This window comes from Aotus nancymaae, unplaced genomic scaffold (assembly GCF_030222135.1).
Source record: "Aotus nancymaae isolate 86718 unplaced genomic scaffold, 86718_ANA_hifiasm-v0.15.2.pri h1tg000002l, whole genome shotgun sequence".
Lineage (NCBI taxonomy): Eukaryota > Metazoa > Chordata > Mammalia > Primates > Aotidae > Aotus > Aotus nancymaae.
In genome coordinates, this window is record NW_026988413.1 from 8884023 (window position 1) to 8899709 (window position 15687).

A 15687-nucleotide genomic window follows, 5' to 3' on the forward strand; every position below is an offset into this window, starting at 1 on the left:
TGTGTACTTTGGTAGCTGTAAACAGTATACACTATCGTTTTTTGTGTTTTCAAAAATTTCGTAGATGTCATTATACTTTTCACTCATTATTCTGTATTTCAGACTTATCCATGTTGATACATGTAGATCAGGTTCATTCATTTTAACAGATGCTTAATATTCTGGAAGCAACTATATCGTAATTTATTTTCCATGCCTCCACTGATTGGCACTTAAGCTTTTACTGATCGTTCACTCTCACAAGTGATAGTGTAGTGAGTGTTCTTGCCCCCTGTCTCCTTGTGCTCCTGTGGGGATGCTGCTCCAGGGAACAGACCCAGCGGTGGCCTCACCATGTCATGGCCTTGATTTCGTCTCTGCCATTGCTGTATGGCCCTCCCCAGGGCTACCCCAGTGTCAGAGGGTGCTTCCAGAACTTGCTTCTTAACCTCTCGGCCCAGTTTTCATAATTACATTTTTGCCAACCTGATGGGAATAAGATGGCATCTCATTTCCACTCGTAGTTTCCCTATAGTTAGTGAAGTTGCGAGCCCTTTTTGTATGATTATTTGGCTGCTTCTCTGGTGAATTGTCTTCTGTTTTTCTGTTGAGATATTCTTCATTTTCTTATCGATTCAGGACTTCTTTGTATGTGTTCTAGATACGAATCCTTTGTCTATTATTAGCATTACAAACATCATCTCCATGTCAGTGGCAGGTCTTTTTTTTTAGACAGAGTCTTGCTCTTGTTGCCCAGGCTGGAGTGCAATGGCATGATCTCAGCTCACTGCAACCTCCACCTCCTGGGTTCAAGCGATTCTCCTGCCTCAGCCCCCCGAGTGGCTGGGATTACAGGCATGTGCCACTACACCCGGCTAATTTTGTATTTTTAGTAGAGACAGGGTTTTCTCCATGTTGGTCAGGCTGGTCTCAAACTCCCGACCTCAGGTGATCCGCCTGCCTCAGCCTCCCAGAGTGCTGTGATTACAGGCGTGAGCCACCGCACCTGGCCACAGGTCTTTTAACTTTGTAGTTCTTGAATAGAAGTTTTCACTGGTAAGAGTCAAACATGTCAGTCTTTTCCTTTATGATCTTTGCTTTTTCTGTAGTAAGATATCCATGCTTACCTCACTCAAGGTCAGAAAGATAACTCTTCTCTATTTTCTTATAAATTTTTTTTTATTGCATTTTAGGTTTTGGGGTACATATGAAAAACATGCATGATTTCTTATAAATTTTTTAAAGTTTTGCTTTTCAAATCTAAGTCTTTAATTCATCTACAATTAAAATTTGTGTAGCTTGCAAGGAAGGGTTTCAGCTTTTTCTCCCACAACGATGGTCTGATTTTCCAACAAAATTTGCTGAATGTGTTAGCTTTTCTCCACTGATTTGTGATGTGATTCTGCCCCGGGCCTGTTTTTCACATGCATGAGGCTGTTTCTGGGTGCTTTCTTCTGTGTCATTGGTCTCTTTGTCAGTCTCTGCACCAACACCATGCTCTTTAAGCTTCATAATCAGCCTTGATATCTAGTAGACCAATCCTTCTCTACTTGTTATCCAAAATATTGTCTTGACTATTCTTGGATCTTTGTTCTTTTATATGAATTTTGGGATCTGTATGTCAAGTTCCTAAGAAAATCCGTTTGAAATTTGGTTGGAGTTGCATTTACCTTACAGTCTTAATTCCTTGGAGAATTGCTCTCATGACATTAGCCTTTCTACTCACTGGGATACTCATTTATTGAAGGCTTCTATATGCTTGAATAAGATTTTACAATTTTCTCCTGATAGTTGTTTTTCATTGTAAATGGGATTTTTACAATTTATTACATGTCTTAAATAGTTATTGCAGGTGTACAGGCATGCCGTTGACTTTTGTTTATTTAAAAAAAAAATCTTGCTCTCTTATGTCTAATGGTTTGTTTCTTTATAGTCTCTTGGATTTTTATACAGACAGTTATATCCTCTACATATCACACAAAGGTTTTGTCTGCTTTGTCACTTTTTATAACTTTAGTTTTCTTGTTTAGCAGTTTGACTAGGACACTGTTGAATAGCAGCAGTGATAGTGGCATCCTGTCTGTGGACAAGATATATTTCTAGGCTTTCAGCCTTAAGTATGATTTTTGTCTTTGGTTTTCGAAAATACTGTTAAAGACATTTCCTTCTAATCTGGCTACCCAAAAGTTTTATGGTATCAAATGCTGGTTTTTTCCTTTTTAAAAATATTGTGTTTTGTTTCTTTTAAAACAGCGGTCCCCAACCTTTTTGGCATCAGGGACCAGTTTCATGGAAGACAATTTTTCCATGGATGGGGGACCGGATTGATGGTTTTAGGATGAAACTGTTCCATCTCATAAGAAGGGGTTGTGACCCAGATCCCTCGCAAGCACAGTTCACAATAGGATTCATGCTCCTATGAGACTCTGATGCCGCCACCAATCTGATAGGAGGCATAGTTCAGTCAGTAATGCCAGCGATGGGGAGTGGCTGTAAACACAGATGAAGCTTTACTTGCTCACTGTCTGCTTACCTCCTGCTGTGCAGTCCAGGTTCCCTGGGGCATGGGGACCCCTGTTTTACAACATTGTTACTGTGTGTTATACATAACAATAAACAAAATGCATACAGAACAAAATTCATGTGAAGTTTAGAGAACAGTAGTAAATGCCCATATTCCCAACACCCAGCATGAGAGAGAGACCACAGCTTGAACCTCCTGGAATCCCGTCCCTCCCTGATTACACCCCCTTCCTTCCTCTGATAGTATACAAAAACTGAAAATTCAGAAATAAGAGTCCCTTGCTTTTCTTTACATTTTTATTCCCTCTGTATATATCCTAGATAATACATTTAGTTTTACCTGCTTTTGAACTTCTTATAAATGGAATCCTACCACATATGTTCTTCCTTAATCTGCTTTTCTCATTTGCCATTATGTTTTTGAGAGTCATCCATGTTAATGTAGTATAGCTGTAGTTCATTCATCACTTTACGGTTTTGTATTTTATGAGCATAACACAACGTATTTATTCCTTCTACTGTTGGTGGGTGCTTGTGTTGTTTCTAATTTTCTTTTTGCTTTTAGGGACAATGCTGTTGTGAACATTCTTATGCATGTGTGAAAGTTTATCTAGGTGTAGATCCAGGAGTGGAACTGCTGGGTCATAGGAAAAACACATGTTCAACTTTTCCAGGTGATGTCAAGTGTGGATACCAACTGGTATTCCCAGGAGGGCTTGGGGGTTCCAACCACACCTCATCCTCGCCAGCCTAGGAAATGCTGTTTTTATTTCTGCCGGTTTGGTGGGAGTGAAATGGTTTAAAATTTATGGCTTAAAACTTGGATTTTCCTAATTAATGAGATTGAGCATTACATCCTCTATTGGTGAGCCATTTGTCCTTCCTCTTCTATAAAATGCGTGTTTTTGCCTTTTGTGCATTTTTTTTAAGTTGTTTTTTGTTGACAGAGTCTTGCTCTGTTGCCCAGGCTGGAGTGCAGTGGTGCAATCTTGGTTTACTGCAACCTCCGCCTCCTGGGTTCATGCAATTCTCCTGCCTCAGCCTGCCAAGTAGCTGGGACTACAGGTATGCACCACCATGCCTGGCTAATTTTTGCATTTTTAGTAGAGACAGTGTTTCACCATGTTGGCCAGGTTGGTCTTGAACTCCTGTCCTCAAATGATCTGCCTGCCTTGGCCTCCCAAAGTGCTGGGGTTACAGGCGTGAGCCACTGTGCCTGGCCTGTAAGTGTTCTTTACATATTCTAAATATTAATCTTTGTCAATTATGTATGTTGCTGTTATGTTCTCCATTTGTGGTATATTTTAAAGAACAGATGCTTTTCATTATAATGTACTTGGATTTACTAGTCTTTCCTTTATGGTTTGTCCTTCTGTGTCTTAAACAATTAAGAAATGTTTATGTTCCTCCATGTTGTAGTGCACCTTTGCATATTTCCTACTAAAGCGTTTAAGAGTTTGTCTTTCACGTTCAAGCTCTTCATCCTTCAGAAATGGATTTTTGTGGTGCTATGAGGTGGAGACCCTGCTTCTTTTTCACTGCATTTTGGCTTGTCTTTTGCTTTGCTCTTTCAGATAAACCCTCAAATTGCCTTATCAAGTTCCATGAAAAATTCTAGTTGGAATTATGGTTGGAATTTTATTCAATCTATTAACATTTTGGAGAGAATTGATACTTTTACTATATTCAGTCATGTTATCTGTAAATGTCCTAAGTCGCTCCATTTGGCTTTTCTGTAATGTCACAATGAAGTTTTATATTAAGGTCCTGCACATATTTTTTTAGATATATTCCTAGATTCTTTTTTTTTTTAATCACTCTCGTCAGTAGTATATTTTTTTAACTTACATTTTCTGTTTGTTGCTGATGGGGACTTGAGGGCAGAGAATACCCCTCTCTGAATGCTTTTTCCCCCATCACAAGAGCTCATTCCAGTGTCTCTGCCCTTAATGCAGAATTATATCCTGAATTATCAGTAATAAAATTATCTTGTCCTCACCTGTCTTCCTCTTTTGTTTTGTTTCTGTGTTAAGATCCTTGATAAGGAAGAAAAATGGTAATTGATAGACTTTCTCAAAAACCTCCCAGTATTAATATATAAAAATGTAATTGTCCTTCATTTACTGATAACGATCTAGGGACCATGCTAAAATTTTCGTTAATGCTAATAACTTTTCTATTAATTGTGTAATCATTCTCAGATCTTCTGAAAAGTTAATCATATCTGTGAGTAATAATCATTTTTTTCTTTTAAAATATTTATGGTTATTTTTTTCTTGTTTTATTGTGTTAACTGAGAACTCCCAGAAAATCCTTAAATAGAAATGACAATAACAGGTATCCTATTGGTTCATGATTTTAAAGAAAGCACTTTTTAACTTTTCATATTAAGTATAATATTTGCTAAAGATTTTGTTTACAAATATCCTTTATCAGACTAAAGAAGTTTTCTTTATCTGGTTGGCTAAGTGTTTCTAACAATGACTTTTATTTATATAATTTCTTTTGGTATCCATTGAAATAATTATACGTTTTTTTTCCCCTTAACCTAGTAAGTAAATTATGTTACTTTCTAATGTTGAACCAACCTTGCAGACTTGGAATAAACCTAGCTTCATCATGATCGTTTATGTACATTGCTGTATGCCAATTATTTTGTTTAAGATTTTTGAATCTTTGTTCATGGGTGAGATGGGCTTGTAATTTTCTTTTCTCAAACTGTCTTTGTCTGGTTTTGGTATTAAAAATATGAGCTGTGATGCATTCATTCTGTTTTTAATTTTCAGAGCATTTTTGTAATGTTGGAATTATCTATCCCTTGAATGTTTAGAAGAAAACACCAGTGGGGCCACCTGAGCCTTAAGTTTTCTTTGTGGGGAAGATTTTTTACTATTGATTTAATTTATTTTAGTTATAGGACTATTCAGTTTTTGTTGTTGTTATTGTTGCTTTTTTTTTTTTTTTTTTTTTGAGCTTGAGTCTCGCTCTGTTGGCAGACTGGAGTGCAGTGGTGTGATCTCGGCTCACTTCAACCTTCACCTCCTGAGTTGAAGTGATTCTTCTGCCTCAGCCTCCTGAGTAGCTGGGACTACAGGCATGCGCCACCACACCCAGCTAATTTTTGTATTTTTAGTAGAGGGGCTTTCACTAGGTTGGCCAGGATGGTCTCGATCTCTTGACCTCGTGACCCATCCGCCTTGGCCTCCCAAAGTGCTGGGATTACAGGTGTGAGCCACTGCGCCCAGCCGGACTATTCAGGTTTTCTCTTTCTTCTTTAGTTTCAGCAGGTTGAAATTTTTCTTTCTTTCTTTTCTTTTTTTTTCTGAGACAGAGTATTGCTCTGTTGCCCAGGCTGGCATGCAATGGAGTGATCTCGGCTCACTGCAACCTCTGTCTTCCAGATTTAAGCAATTCTCCTGCTTCAGCCTCCTGAGTAGCTGGGATTACAGGCACGTACCACCACTCCCAGCTAATTTTTGTATTTTTGGTAGAGATGGGGTTTCACCATGTTGGCCAAGCTGGTCGCAAATTCCTGACCTAGTGATTCACCCACCTTGGCCTCCCAAAGTGCTGGGATTACAGGTGTGAGCCACCACGCCCAGCCTAGTTTCGGCAGGTTGAAATTTTTCTAGGAATTTGTCCATTTCCCCAGAGTTTTCAAATTACTTGAATTAATATTCATAGTATCCTCTATATCTTTTAAATCTCTGCTGCATTTATCATTATGTTTCCTTTTTCATTCTTCCGATTGGTTATTGGTGCTGACCCTCCTGTTCTCTTGATAATCCTGCTAGAGATGAATTGGTTTAATAGTCTTTTCAAAGAACCAACTTTGACTCACTATATTCTATCTTTGTCTTCTCTTTTATTAATTTATAATACTCTTCCATGTATTATTTCCTTCTACTTTTTAAAAGGTTCTTAAATGTTATTTATTTTCTAATGTCTTGCATTGTCTGCTTAACCCATTAATTTTTGACCTGTGTTATCTTTTTTAATATAAACATACAAGGCTATAAAATTTCCTCTAAGTATCATTGTAGCTGCAGCCCATACATTTTGATAGATAATATTTTCATTAATATTGAGTTTCAGATATCTGCTAATTTTCATTATGATTTTTTTCCTTAGACTCAGATTATTTAGAAAGCTTAAATTTTAAAATTTTAGTATGTATGGGGAGTTACTGATTTCAAACTTAATTGCCTTGAAGCTAGAAAATGCAGTGTGTAAAATACTAGTTATTTAAATTTTGCTAAAGTCTGTTGACCTAGAAAATGTTCATTTTTCCTTAATTTTCTGTGTAGCTTAAAAAGGTTGTGTTTTCTCTGTGTTTGGAATCTACTTAGCTCCCTTTGATCATGTTTGTTAGTAGAGTTGGTCAAATTTTCTGTACCCTTTAGTTAGCTAGATTTATCAATTACAGAGAGATATATCAAAAGATGTAAAAAGATACATGTAAAGAGGATTTTTTCATTCCTCCCTAGAGTTCTATCAATTTTGCTTTATTATTTTGAAGCTATATTATAAGCTTAAAAACTTAGAATTATTTTATCTTCCTGGTTAGTTTACTATTATGCAGTAATTTTTTATTTCTATGACTGTTTTTACTTTTAAAGTTTATTTCATGTGATATGGTATAGATACATCATTTCTTTAAATTGTTCTGGCTTAGTACATCTTTCATTCTTTTACATTGCTTTCTGCGTCCTTCTGTTTAGGCATGTCTCTTGTAAACAGCAGATAGCTGGGGGTTTCATTTGGTTTTAGTCTGATAATCTTTACCTTTACCTTTTAAATATCCACAACAGTAGCCACTATCCACATGTGGCTAAAGGGATAAAATACATACCACATTTCAAAAACTGTACGAAGAAAAAGACGTGTGCAAGAGATGCATGTGTAAAATAATATGAATCATTTTATGTTGATTATATATTGAAATAACCTTTTCGATATATTGGGCTAAAGAAAATGTACTGTTAAAATTTATTTCACCTATTCTTTTTTAACATGACTACTAGAACACTTAAAATTAGATATGTGGTTCACATTCTTTTTTCTTCTTAGCGCTGGTCTAGACCATTTACATTGACTATGGTTATTAGTTTATTTGGCTTCTTTTCAGCCATCTTACATTGTGCCGTTAATCCTTAGTTCTGCCTTTTCTGTATTTTTCCCTGCCCATCATTTGGGAATTATTCATTTAGGTTTTTTCCTTTTCAAACTATTGTTATTTGTAATTAATTTGACAGTTATATATTCTATTGTTTTCGAGGAATCTTTGGAAGTTTTTTTCTTTCTTTGGAAGTTATTTTTTGTGGTCTGATGATAATGAACCCTCAGTTTGTGTGTGTATATGAGTTTATATGTGTCTGAAAATATCTTTATTCCATCTCTATACAGTGAGTCCTCTATATTTATGTGTTCCACATCTGTGGATTCAACTAACCGCACATTTGAAAAAAAAATGTCTACTAAACATATACAAAGTTTTTTTCTTATCATTATTCTCTGCACAATACAGTATAACAACTATCTACATAGCATTTACATTGCATTAGGTATTATAAGTAATCTAGAGGTGATTTAAAGTATACAGGAGGATGTGTGGGGGTTATTTGCAAATACTGTACCAGTTTTTATAAGGGACTTTAGCATTGTGGATTTTGTTATCTATGGGCTGCCCTGGAACCAATCCCCCACTGACACCAAGGGACAACTGTAGTGAAAAGACATAATTTTAGCTTGAGTGTTATTTTATCTTAGCTTTTGAAGTTAATTTGCCCCTTTTTTCTGGCTTCTGTCATTGCTATTGAGAATCTGCCATCAGCCTAATCATGGTTCCTTTGTGGATGATCTGCCTTTTTTCTTTGCCTGCTTTTAGGTCTCTGTCTTCGGTGATCTGCAGTTTTGCTGCAATGCATCTAGATGTGAATTTATTTTCATTTATCCTGCTTTAATCACTAATTGTTTCACCAGTTTGGGAAAATGTGATATCTTCCCTCTTGGAATTTGCCTTGCCCCCTTTCTCTCTAACCTTTTATTCTGGAACCTTTTCATATTAGCATTTATAACTTCAAACCCTTCTTTATATTTTTAGCTCAGTCTCTACGTTGAGGTTAGAATAATTTCTTCTGTCCTCTAGTTAGTTCACTATTCACTATTCAATGATTCCCATTCTATTATTTAACCTATACATTGGATTTTAAAGTTTCATTTACTGCCAGGCACTATGGCTCATGCCTGTAATCCTAGCACTTTGGGAGGCCGAGGATGGGGGATTGCCTGAGCTCAGGAGTTCAAGACTAGCCTGGGCAACACAGTGAAACCCCATCTCTACTAAAATACAAAAAAATTAGCTGGGCATGGAGGAGTGCACCTGTAGTCCAAGCTACTGGGGAGGCTGAGGCAGGAGAATTGCTTGAACCCGGGAGGCGGAGGTTGCAGAGCCGAGATCGCACCACTACACTCCAGCCTGGGCAACAGAGTGAGACTCCATCTCCAAAAAATAAAATTCAATTATTTTTTCTTACCATTCTAAAGTTACATGATTCTTTTTCAAAATTTGGTCAGTTTTGATAGTCTTGTTTCTCATACTTTCACTCTCCCTTTTTATTTCTGTAAATAATTGAATTTTATATGCCTCATATGATAATTTTTAATATCCAAAGTCTGTAGGTCATATTCTCCAGTTCATGATTTCTACTGAGCTTTTTTGCAGTGCTGGTTTTCTTGAGATGGTGATGTGTAATTGTTAGCACATTAATTATTTGAAAGCTGTGTTTAAAAGGCTTTCCTCCTGAGAATGTGTATGCATTACTTGGCTGGTCATTTGATGCCAGTGCAGACTTAGGGCCACTTCAAGCTAGAGTTTTGACCTGGCAGTTTTTGGGCCACAGGGGCATGCCCCAATGCCTGGCTATTTTTTTTTTTAACTTTTCTTCTCTCTCTGTGGAGACAGGGTCTCCCTATGTTGCCTAGGCTGGCTTTTTTTGTTTGTTTGTTTGAGACAGCATCTCACCCTGTCAACCAGCCTGAAGTGCAGTGGTGCAAACATGGCTCACTGCAGCCTCAAACTCCTGGGCTCAAGAGCTCCTCCCACCTCAGTCTCCCAGAGTGCTAAGATTACAGACATGAGCCACTGTACCCAGCCTACTCAGCAATTTTAGATATTCCACATTGGGAGGAATTGCTGTTTCTCTGCACATCTAGCCAGCTGTATGTCAGAAATAGAAGAGCTAAATGCTGTTTTTACATCTGTGAGATGATTAAATTGTTTTTGCTATTAATCTTAATTTTGTTTGTTATTATATTTTCTAGTGTTATCCTTGAGCTCTCAGGATAAACCCAATGTGTTCATAATACATTATACTTTTTTCTTTTCTTTCTTTTTTTTTTTTTTTTTACTTTTTTCTTTTTTGAAAATATATTGCTGGATTTGATTTGTAATTCTTTCATTTAGAATCTTTGCATATCTGTTCATATATGAGATTATTTTATAAATTTGTTCACATACTATCCCTCTTGTTTGTGCAGTAAAAATTGTATTAGCCTCATGAGTTGACAGATGTTTTCTCTCAACATTTGAAGATACTCCATTATCTTCTGATATCCTAGTTGCTGAAGGAAATCTACACTTAGTCTGAATGCCTTATTTTCTCTTTGGTACCTTTTAAGATTTTTCTCCTTGTCTTTGCTGTGGTTCCATTTCACATGAATGTTGTCCAGGTTGGTTTGTTTGTTTTATTACCTACTTGGGAATTGTTCTGTTCCTTCAAACTGTGGACTGACAGTGCTTTCAATTTTGGAAAATTCTCAATCATTATTTCTTTACCTATTTCTCTGTTCTCCTCTTCTGGGATTTCTACCAGCATGTGTTGGAATTTCTCATTCTATCCTCTGTGTCTCTTAACTTTTTCATATTTTTCATTTTTTATCTTTCAGTGTTGTACTCTGGATTATTTCCCTGGATCCATCTCTTAAGTCACTAATTTTCTCTCTAGCTATGTTCAGTCTGTTGTTGTTGAGCCATCCATTGAGTTTTTCATTTCCACAACTGCCTGAGTCATTTCTAGAATGTTGAGTTCTTTTTCAAATCTACCTTTTAAAAAATAGTCTTTTGCTGTTCTTGACTTAAAGATTCTGTTCTTTATCTCTTTGATGATCTTGGATATACTTACATTTCTGTATCATTCAGCCTCTCCTTTTTTTCTCTAGTTCATGGGAGTGAACTCTGCCATAACTCTCATTGCTATTTGGCTTCTCTTCTGTTTTGTAAGTTTTCGTTTTTCTTCTGGTTTTAGTTAGTAAGGGAGCCCCCTGTGGCCTGCATTGTGTGGGTGCCCCTCTGGGGCGGATCTACATTTGCCCATGCTGGGGCCTCCTCAGTTGCCATGGCTGTCAGCCAATTTTTCTGTGAATTTCTCAGTTTATGGTGTCTGCCCGTGTGGGTAGTGTGAATTCTGTGTGGACATGGGATTCCAAGTTTTTGTGGGTTTATTTCCCACACAGCCCTGGAATGGTGGTTCCCACAGGCAGTTGGGAGTTTTCCTAGTCCCCATCTCATAGCCAGGCCAGAGTCTACAGTTACTGGCGTCAGGCAGGTGACTCGGCCACACTCCCAGCCTCACATGGGCATGCAAGCCCAGCCCTTAAGGCCTGTATCCTACTCCAACCACTTTCTAGGTTGCTTGCCTTCCACTGTAACTCTTGAGTGGACTTTGTGTGTTTTCTGTCATTCTTACCTCTAGGATCTTTTCTTTTGTACTTACTTAAATAAATGAGGGCGGTAAGGTTTTGGGGGGACTTGGGGTTCACTTTTGTTAAGCATTTCTGTGTTTCAAGTGAGAGCAGGCCATCCTCAGGGCAACTCAGTCTCCCCCTGGATGGGTATCCTCACCCTGAGAATGTACTTGTGTATTCCTCCCCTCCCCCACCTCACCCTTTCCTATCCTACCTACATTCCCAATACCATGTGACCTTAGGCTCTGCCTGAGGCCCCCATCCTGTTTGCTGCTGCCTCCCTTCCTGCCAGGCTCTTTTGCTGTTGGACCCTTGTAAGGACTCTGTGTCCATCTCTCTGGCTGGGTGCGTGTCTGCCTCAGGGCCAAAGGGCTGTGATGCTGTATCCTCACACTTGCTCCTTTTCCTAGGCTCAGGGCCCCCAGTTCCTGCCCCTGACCTCTTGATGCAGATCAAGCAGGAGAGTGAGCTGCAGCTCCAGGAGCAGCAGGCCCTGGGTGTGGAGGCGTGGGCAGCCGGGCAGCCAGATATCGGGGAGGAGCCCTGGGGCCTCAGCCAGCTGGATTCTGGAGCAGGAGACATCTCCACAGACGCCACCTCTGGTGAGTGGCTGAGACGGGGACATAAGGAACGAGTTGCAGGGATCTCAGGAGGGACAAGGGAGGGCTCATGGCAGCATGGGGGAGCTGTGGGCCCTCCACACTTCTGGCCTGACATTAGAAATTTTCCCATCTTGAGGTGGGACTGTACTAAAGGACTTATCTTGAGCCTCTCTCAGGTTGCTGATGCTGTTCCTGGGCATCTCTGGATCCCCTACATCTGTAGGCATCCCCTACATCACCATGCTACTGCCCCTCTTGCCCCAGCATTGGGCATTGAAGTCACTGGCTGCTGCTATTTGAGAGGCCTGTGTGAAACACACTGGTGATGTCTGAGCTTCCCAGCACCTCAGAGAAGGGGACAAAAGACACTGGGTTCAGAGAGGCCAGGTCTCGTGCTCAATCAGAAGAACCCCCAGTGTAGGAGGACTCAGAGCTTAGCCTGCTCTCCTCCCAGACAGTCTTCAGCCATCCCTCCCCTAACCCACAGGCTCTGCTCTTTCCTTACCGCAGGTGTCCATTCCAACTTTACCACCACCATCCCGCCCACCTCGTGGCAGGCGGATCTCCCTCCCCACCATCCCTCTTCAGCATGCTCAGACGGGACCCTGAAGCTCAACACAGCAGCCTCCACGGAAGGTACAGGGGTGGGAGAGGAGGAAGGGAAGGGCCATGCCTGCCTGTGGGGAGTACCTCCGCCCAGGCATCCCGTTTTCATTGGTGAACTGCTCTAACCTTCCAACCAACAGACAGTAGGGGCCTGCACTCTGATGACACCTTGTACATTCTGTTCTTTATCTCCTTCCCAAATCATAGGCGTCAGCAGCCCTTCTTGAGGACATCCATGTTTCAGTCTGTTGCTTTTTCATATGGTGTTAAGTGGTCTGTTCTCATAAGCTGATTGCTTGAAGGATATATACCTCCTTCCCAAGCTCAATCAACTGTGGCTTCTCTCTGGCAAGGAAGAAAACAAAACCGAACTGAAACGACTTCTTATATATTGGTACTACCAAAGACAGGTGTCTGAAGGCTGATTTCAGAAGAACCCCCACCAAATTTATCTATTAGTTTTCTGTTTACTTCTGTTTTGAGGACCAGTCACCTTTATTACTTTATTATGTTATTACTTTGAGTAATAACGTCATATTTTAGCACCCAAAAAATGTGCTAAAAGCCAAGATTTTTGATACCAAGCCTCAGAATGTGAAGTTCAAGTACACTTATATGAAATCAAACACATTCTTACTTATTCACTTGTATTTTGATCATTAGCTAGTGTCTCCATTTATTGAATGCTGCTGCATATCAGATAGCTCACTAAGGCACTTTCAGACGTGTTTTCTGGTTTAATCCTCACACCTGTGAAGTGGGCATTCACAGATGAGCTGTGGGTTAGAAACTGCCTGCAGCCCGCAGCTGGTGTGTGTGTGTGTAGCAGAATTGTCTGAACCCCCATCCCCTGCGCTGTGGTGGGGCACAGTGCCAGCAGCAGTCTGAATTCCTTTCTGAGGATCAATTCATGCTTAGCCTTAACAGCCAAACTGAAAAATGGAACCTGGGTAGCAGATAGAATGGTGGCTTTTCCTGTGCCAGAACATTGGTGTCCTCAGGTGGGAGGCAGCCTCACGACCACCAGGCTGCTCTGCCGAGCTGCCATCTGGGCTCGGCCACGGGAGGCCTAGGTGGAGTTCCTGTGGCTGAGCAGCTGCTGAGCAAATGATGATGGCAGATCGTGGCTCCCTCAGCAGGTAAGGGATAGGTTGATACCTGTCTTTCCGTCTTTCTCAGCAGATGTAAAAATTGTAATAAAAACAGAAGTCCAGGAAGAGGAGGTGGTGGCCACACCCGTGCATCCTACTGACCTAGAGGCTCACGGGACCCTGTTTGGACCAGGCCAAGCCACACGATTTTTCCCTAGTCCTGCCCAGGAAGGAGCCTGGGAAAGCCAGGGCAGCTCCTTCCCCAGCCAGGACCCTGTGCTGGGGCTGCGAGATCCGGCCCGGCCTGAGAGGGACATGGGTGAGCTTAGCCCTGCCGTGGCCCAAGAGGAGACCCCTCCTGGGGACTGGCTCTTCGGGGGGGTCCGGTGGGGCTGGAATTTCCGGTGTAAACCGCCAGTGGGCCTGAACCCCAGGACGGGGCCCGAGGGGCTCCCTTACTCCTCCCCGGACAACGGAGAGGCCATCTTGGACCCCGGCCAGGCCCCGAGGCCCTTCAACGAACCCTGTAAATACCCTGGCCGGACCAAAGGCTTTGGCCATAAGCCGGGGCTTAAGAAGCACCCTGCGGCGCCCCCTGGGGGCCGGCCCTTCACCTGCGCCACGTGTGGGAAGAGCTTCCAGCTGCAGGTCAGCCTGAGCGCGCACCAGCGCAGCTGCGGGGCGCCAGACGGGGCAGGCCAGGGGGCAGGCGGCGGGGGCAGCAGCGGGGGCAGCGCGCGGGATGGCAGCGCCCTGCGGTGCGGGGAGTGCGGCCGCTGCTTCACGCGCCCCGCGCACCTCATCCGCCACCGCATGCTACACACGGGCGAGCGGCCCTTCCCCTGCACCGAGTGCGAGAAGCGATTCACAGAACGCTCCAAGCTCATCGACCACTACCGAACGCACACGGGCGTGCGGCCCTTCACCTGCACAGTTTGCGGCAAGAGCTTCATCCGCAAGGACCACCTCCGCAAGCACCAGCGCAACCATGCGGCCGGCGCCAAGACCCCAGCCCGCGGCCAGCCGCTCCCGACGCCATCTGCACCCCCTGACCCCTTCAAGAGCCCTGCCTCCAAAGGACCCTTGGCCTCCACAGATCTTGTGACCGACTGGACTTGTGGCCTCAGCGTCTTGGGACCCACCGATGGCGGGGATATGTGAGCGCCCCCAGCCCCGCGGCCCCAGCTGCACGTGTAAAAAGCCCAGTGTGCAGGCAGCAGGGCAGCGTGGAAGTTTCAGGCAGACGCGGGATGGGGAGAACCAAAATGTCCGAATTGCTGAACTGATCACTGGAGAAGGAGAAACGATCCACCAGGACAGCTGCCACCTCTAAACCAAGTAGAATTCTCTGTGAAATCTGAGCGCTGTAGAATTTGGAGTAATTTAATTACAAACCTGTTTCTTTTTCTTTCTTTCTTTCTTTCTTTTTGTAATTCTTGAGGAAAAAGCTGGAAAATAGTAATAGGGCCACTTAAATTTTGTAGGTACTTTTGGTTTTCAGGGTGTGTGTTTCTGTCACTATCTCACTGAGTCTGATAGTGAGTGTGCTGGAAGGTTGGCTAGCTGGGGACCCCTGGCCCCACTGACTCCTGGGGATGGAGTTTTGTAGGCTCCCCTGCTCTGCCCGGGTGGGCCAGGTGGGCTTTGAGTGCCAAGCCCCTGGGCAGTGAGGGCCACTGGGTCCCTTGGAGCCACCTCAGAGCAGCAGGAAGGACCCCTCCAGGAGCAGCGGTTACATTTCCCAGCTTGCCTCTACTGAAAGGCCCCCCAAAAGTGCTGGCCCCAACTTTTCTCTATTTCAGGCCATCTGCAGTACCCGTCCCAAGGGCACTTGGTGGTGTCCCGTAGTGTGACTCCTTGGCCTCATAAGGGCGAGTTGTCTCAAATCACAGCGTTAGGTCTGGAGAGGTGGAGAAGCCAAAACTGGGAAGCTGCACCGCAACGTCTAACTCTCACAGAGCCGGGAGCGAAGCCTGGCCACCCACCCCACCTGGGGCTGCCTCCCACTCCATAAGCTGCTTCTGTCTCCTGTTCCCTTTGTGTGGTGGTTTCTCATCTTCAAAATGCATCTCATTTGATCATTACTGTGACCTTGGGAAGCAGCAGGACAGGGATTTCTTTTTAGAGGTGAGGAAACAAAC

The 15687-nt window shown here is 42.4% G+C and overlaps 1 protein-coding gene across 4 annotated transcripts in view; it reads left to right on the plus strand.

The window, feature by feature from the left end:
• ZNF746 (zinc finger protein 746) overlaps positions 1 to 14954 on the plus strand; it is a 23527-nt gene extending 8573 nt beyond the window's left edge. For 2 of the 4 annotated variants that reach the window (XM_064372346.1, XM_064372360.1), the window contains exons 5-7: positions 11658 to 11849; positions 12360 to 12485; positions 13635 to 14954. In XM_064372346.1, coding sequence (XP_064228416.1) covers positions 11658 to 11849; positions 12360 to 12485; positions 13635 to 14707 — 1391 coding nt within the window. In that variant the 3' untranslated portion in view covers positions 14708 to 14954. The remainder of the gene's footprint in view (positions 1 to 11657; positions 11850 to 12359; positions 12486 to 13634) is intronic. The other 2 variants (XM_064372351.1, XM_064372363.1) reach the window with 1 other exon arrangement.
• Positions 14955 to 15687: the final 733 nt, after the last annotated feature.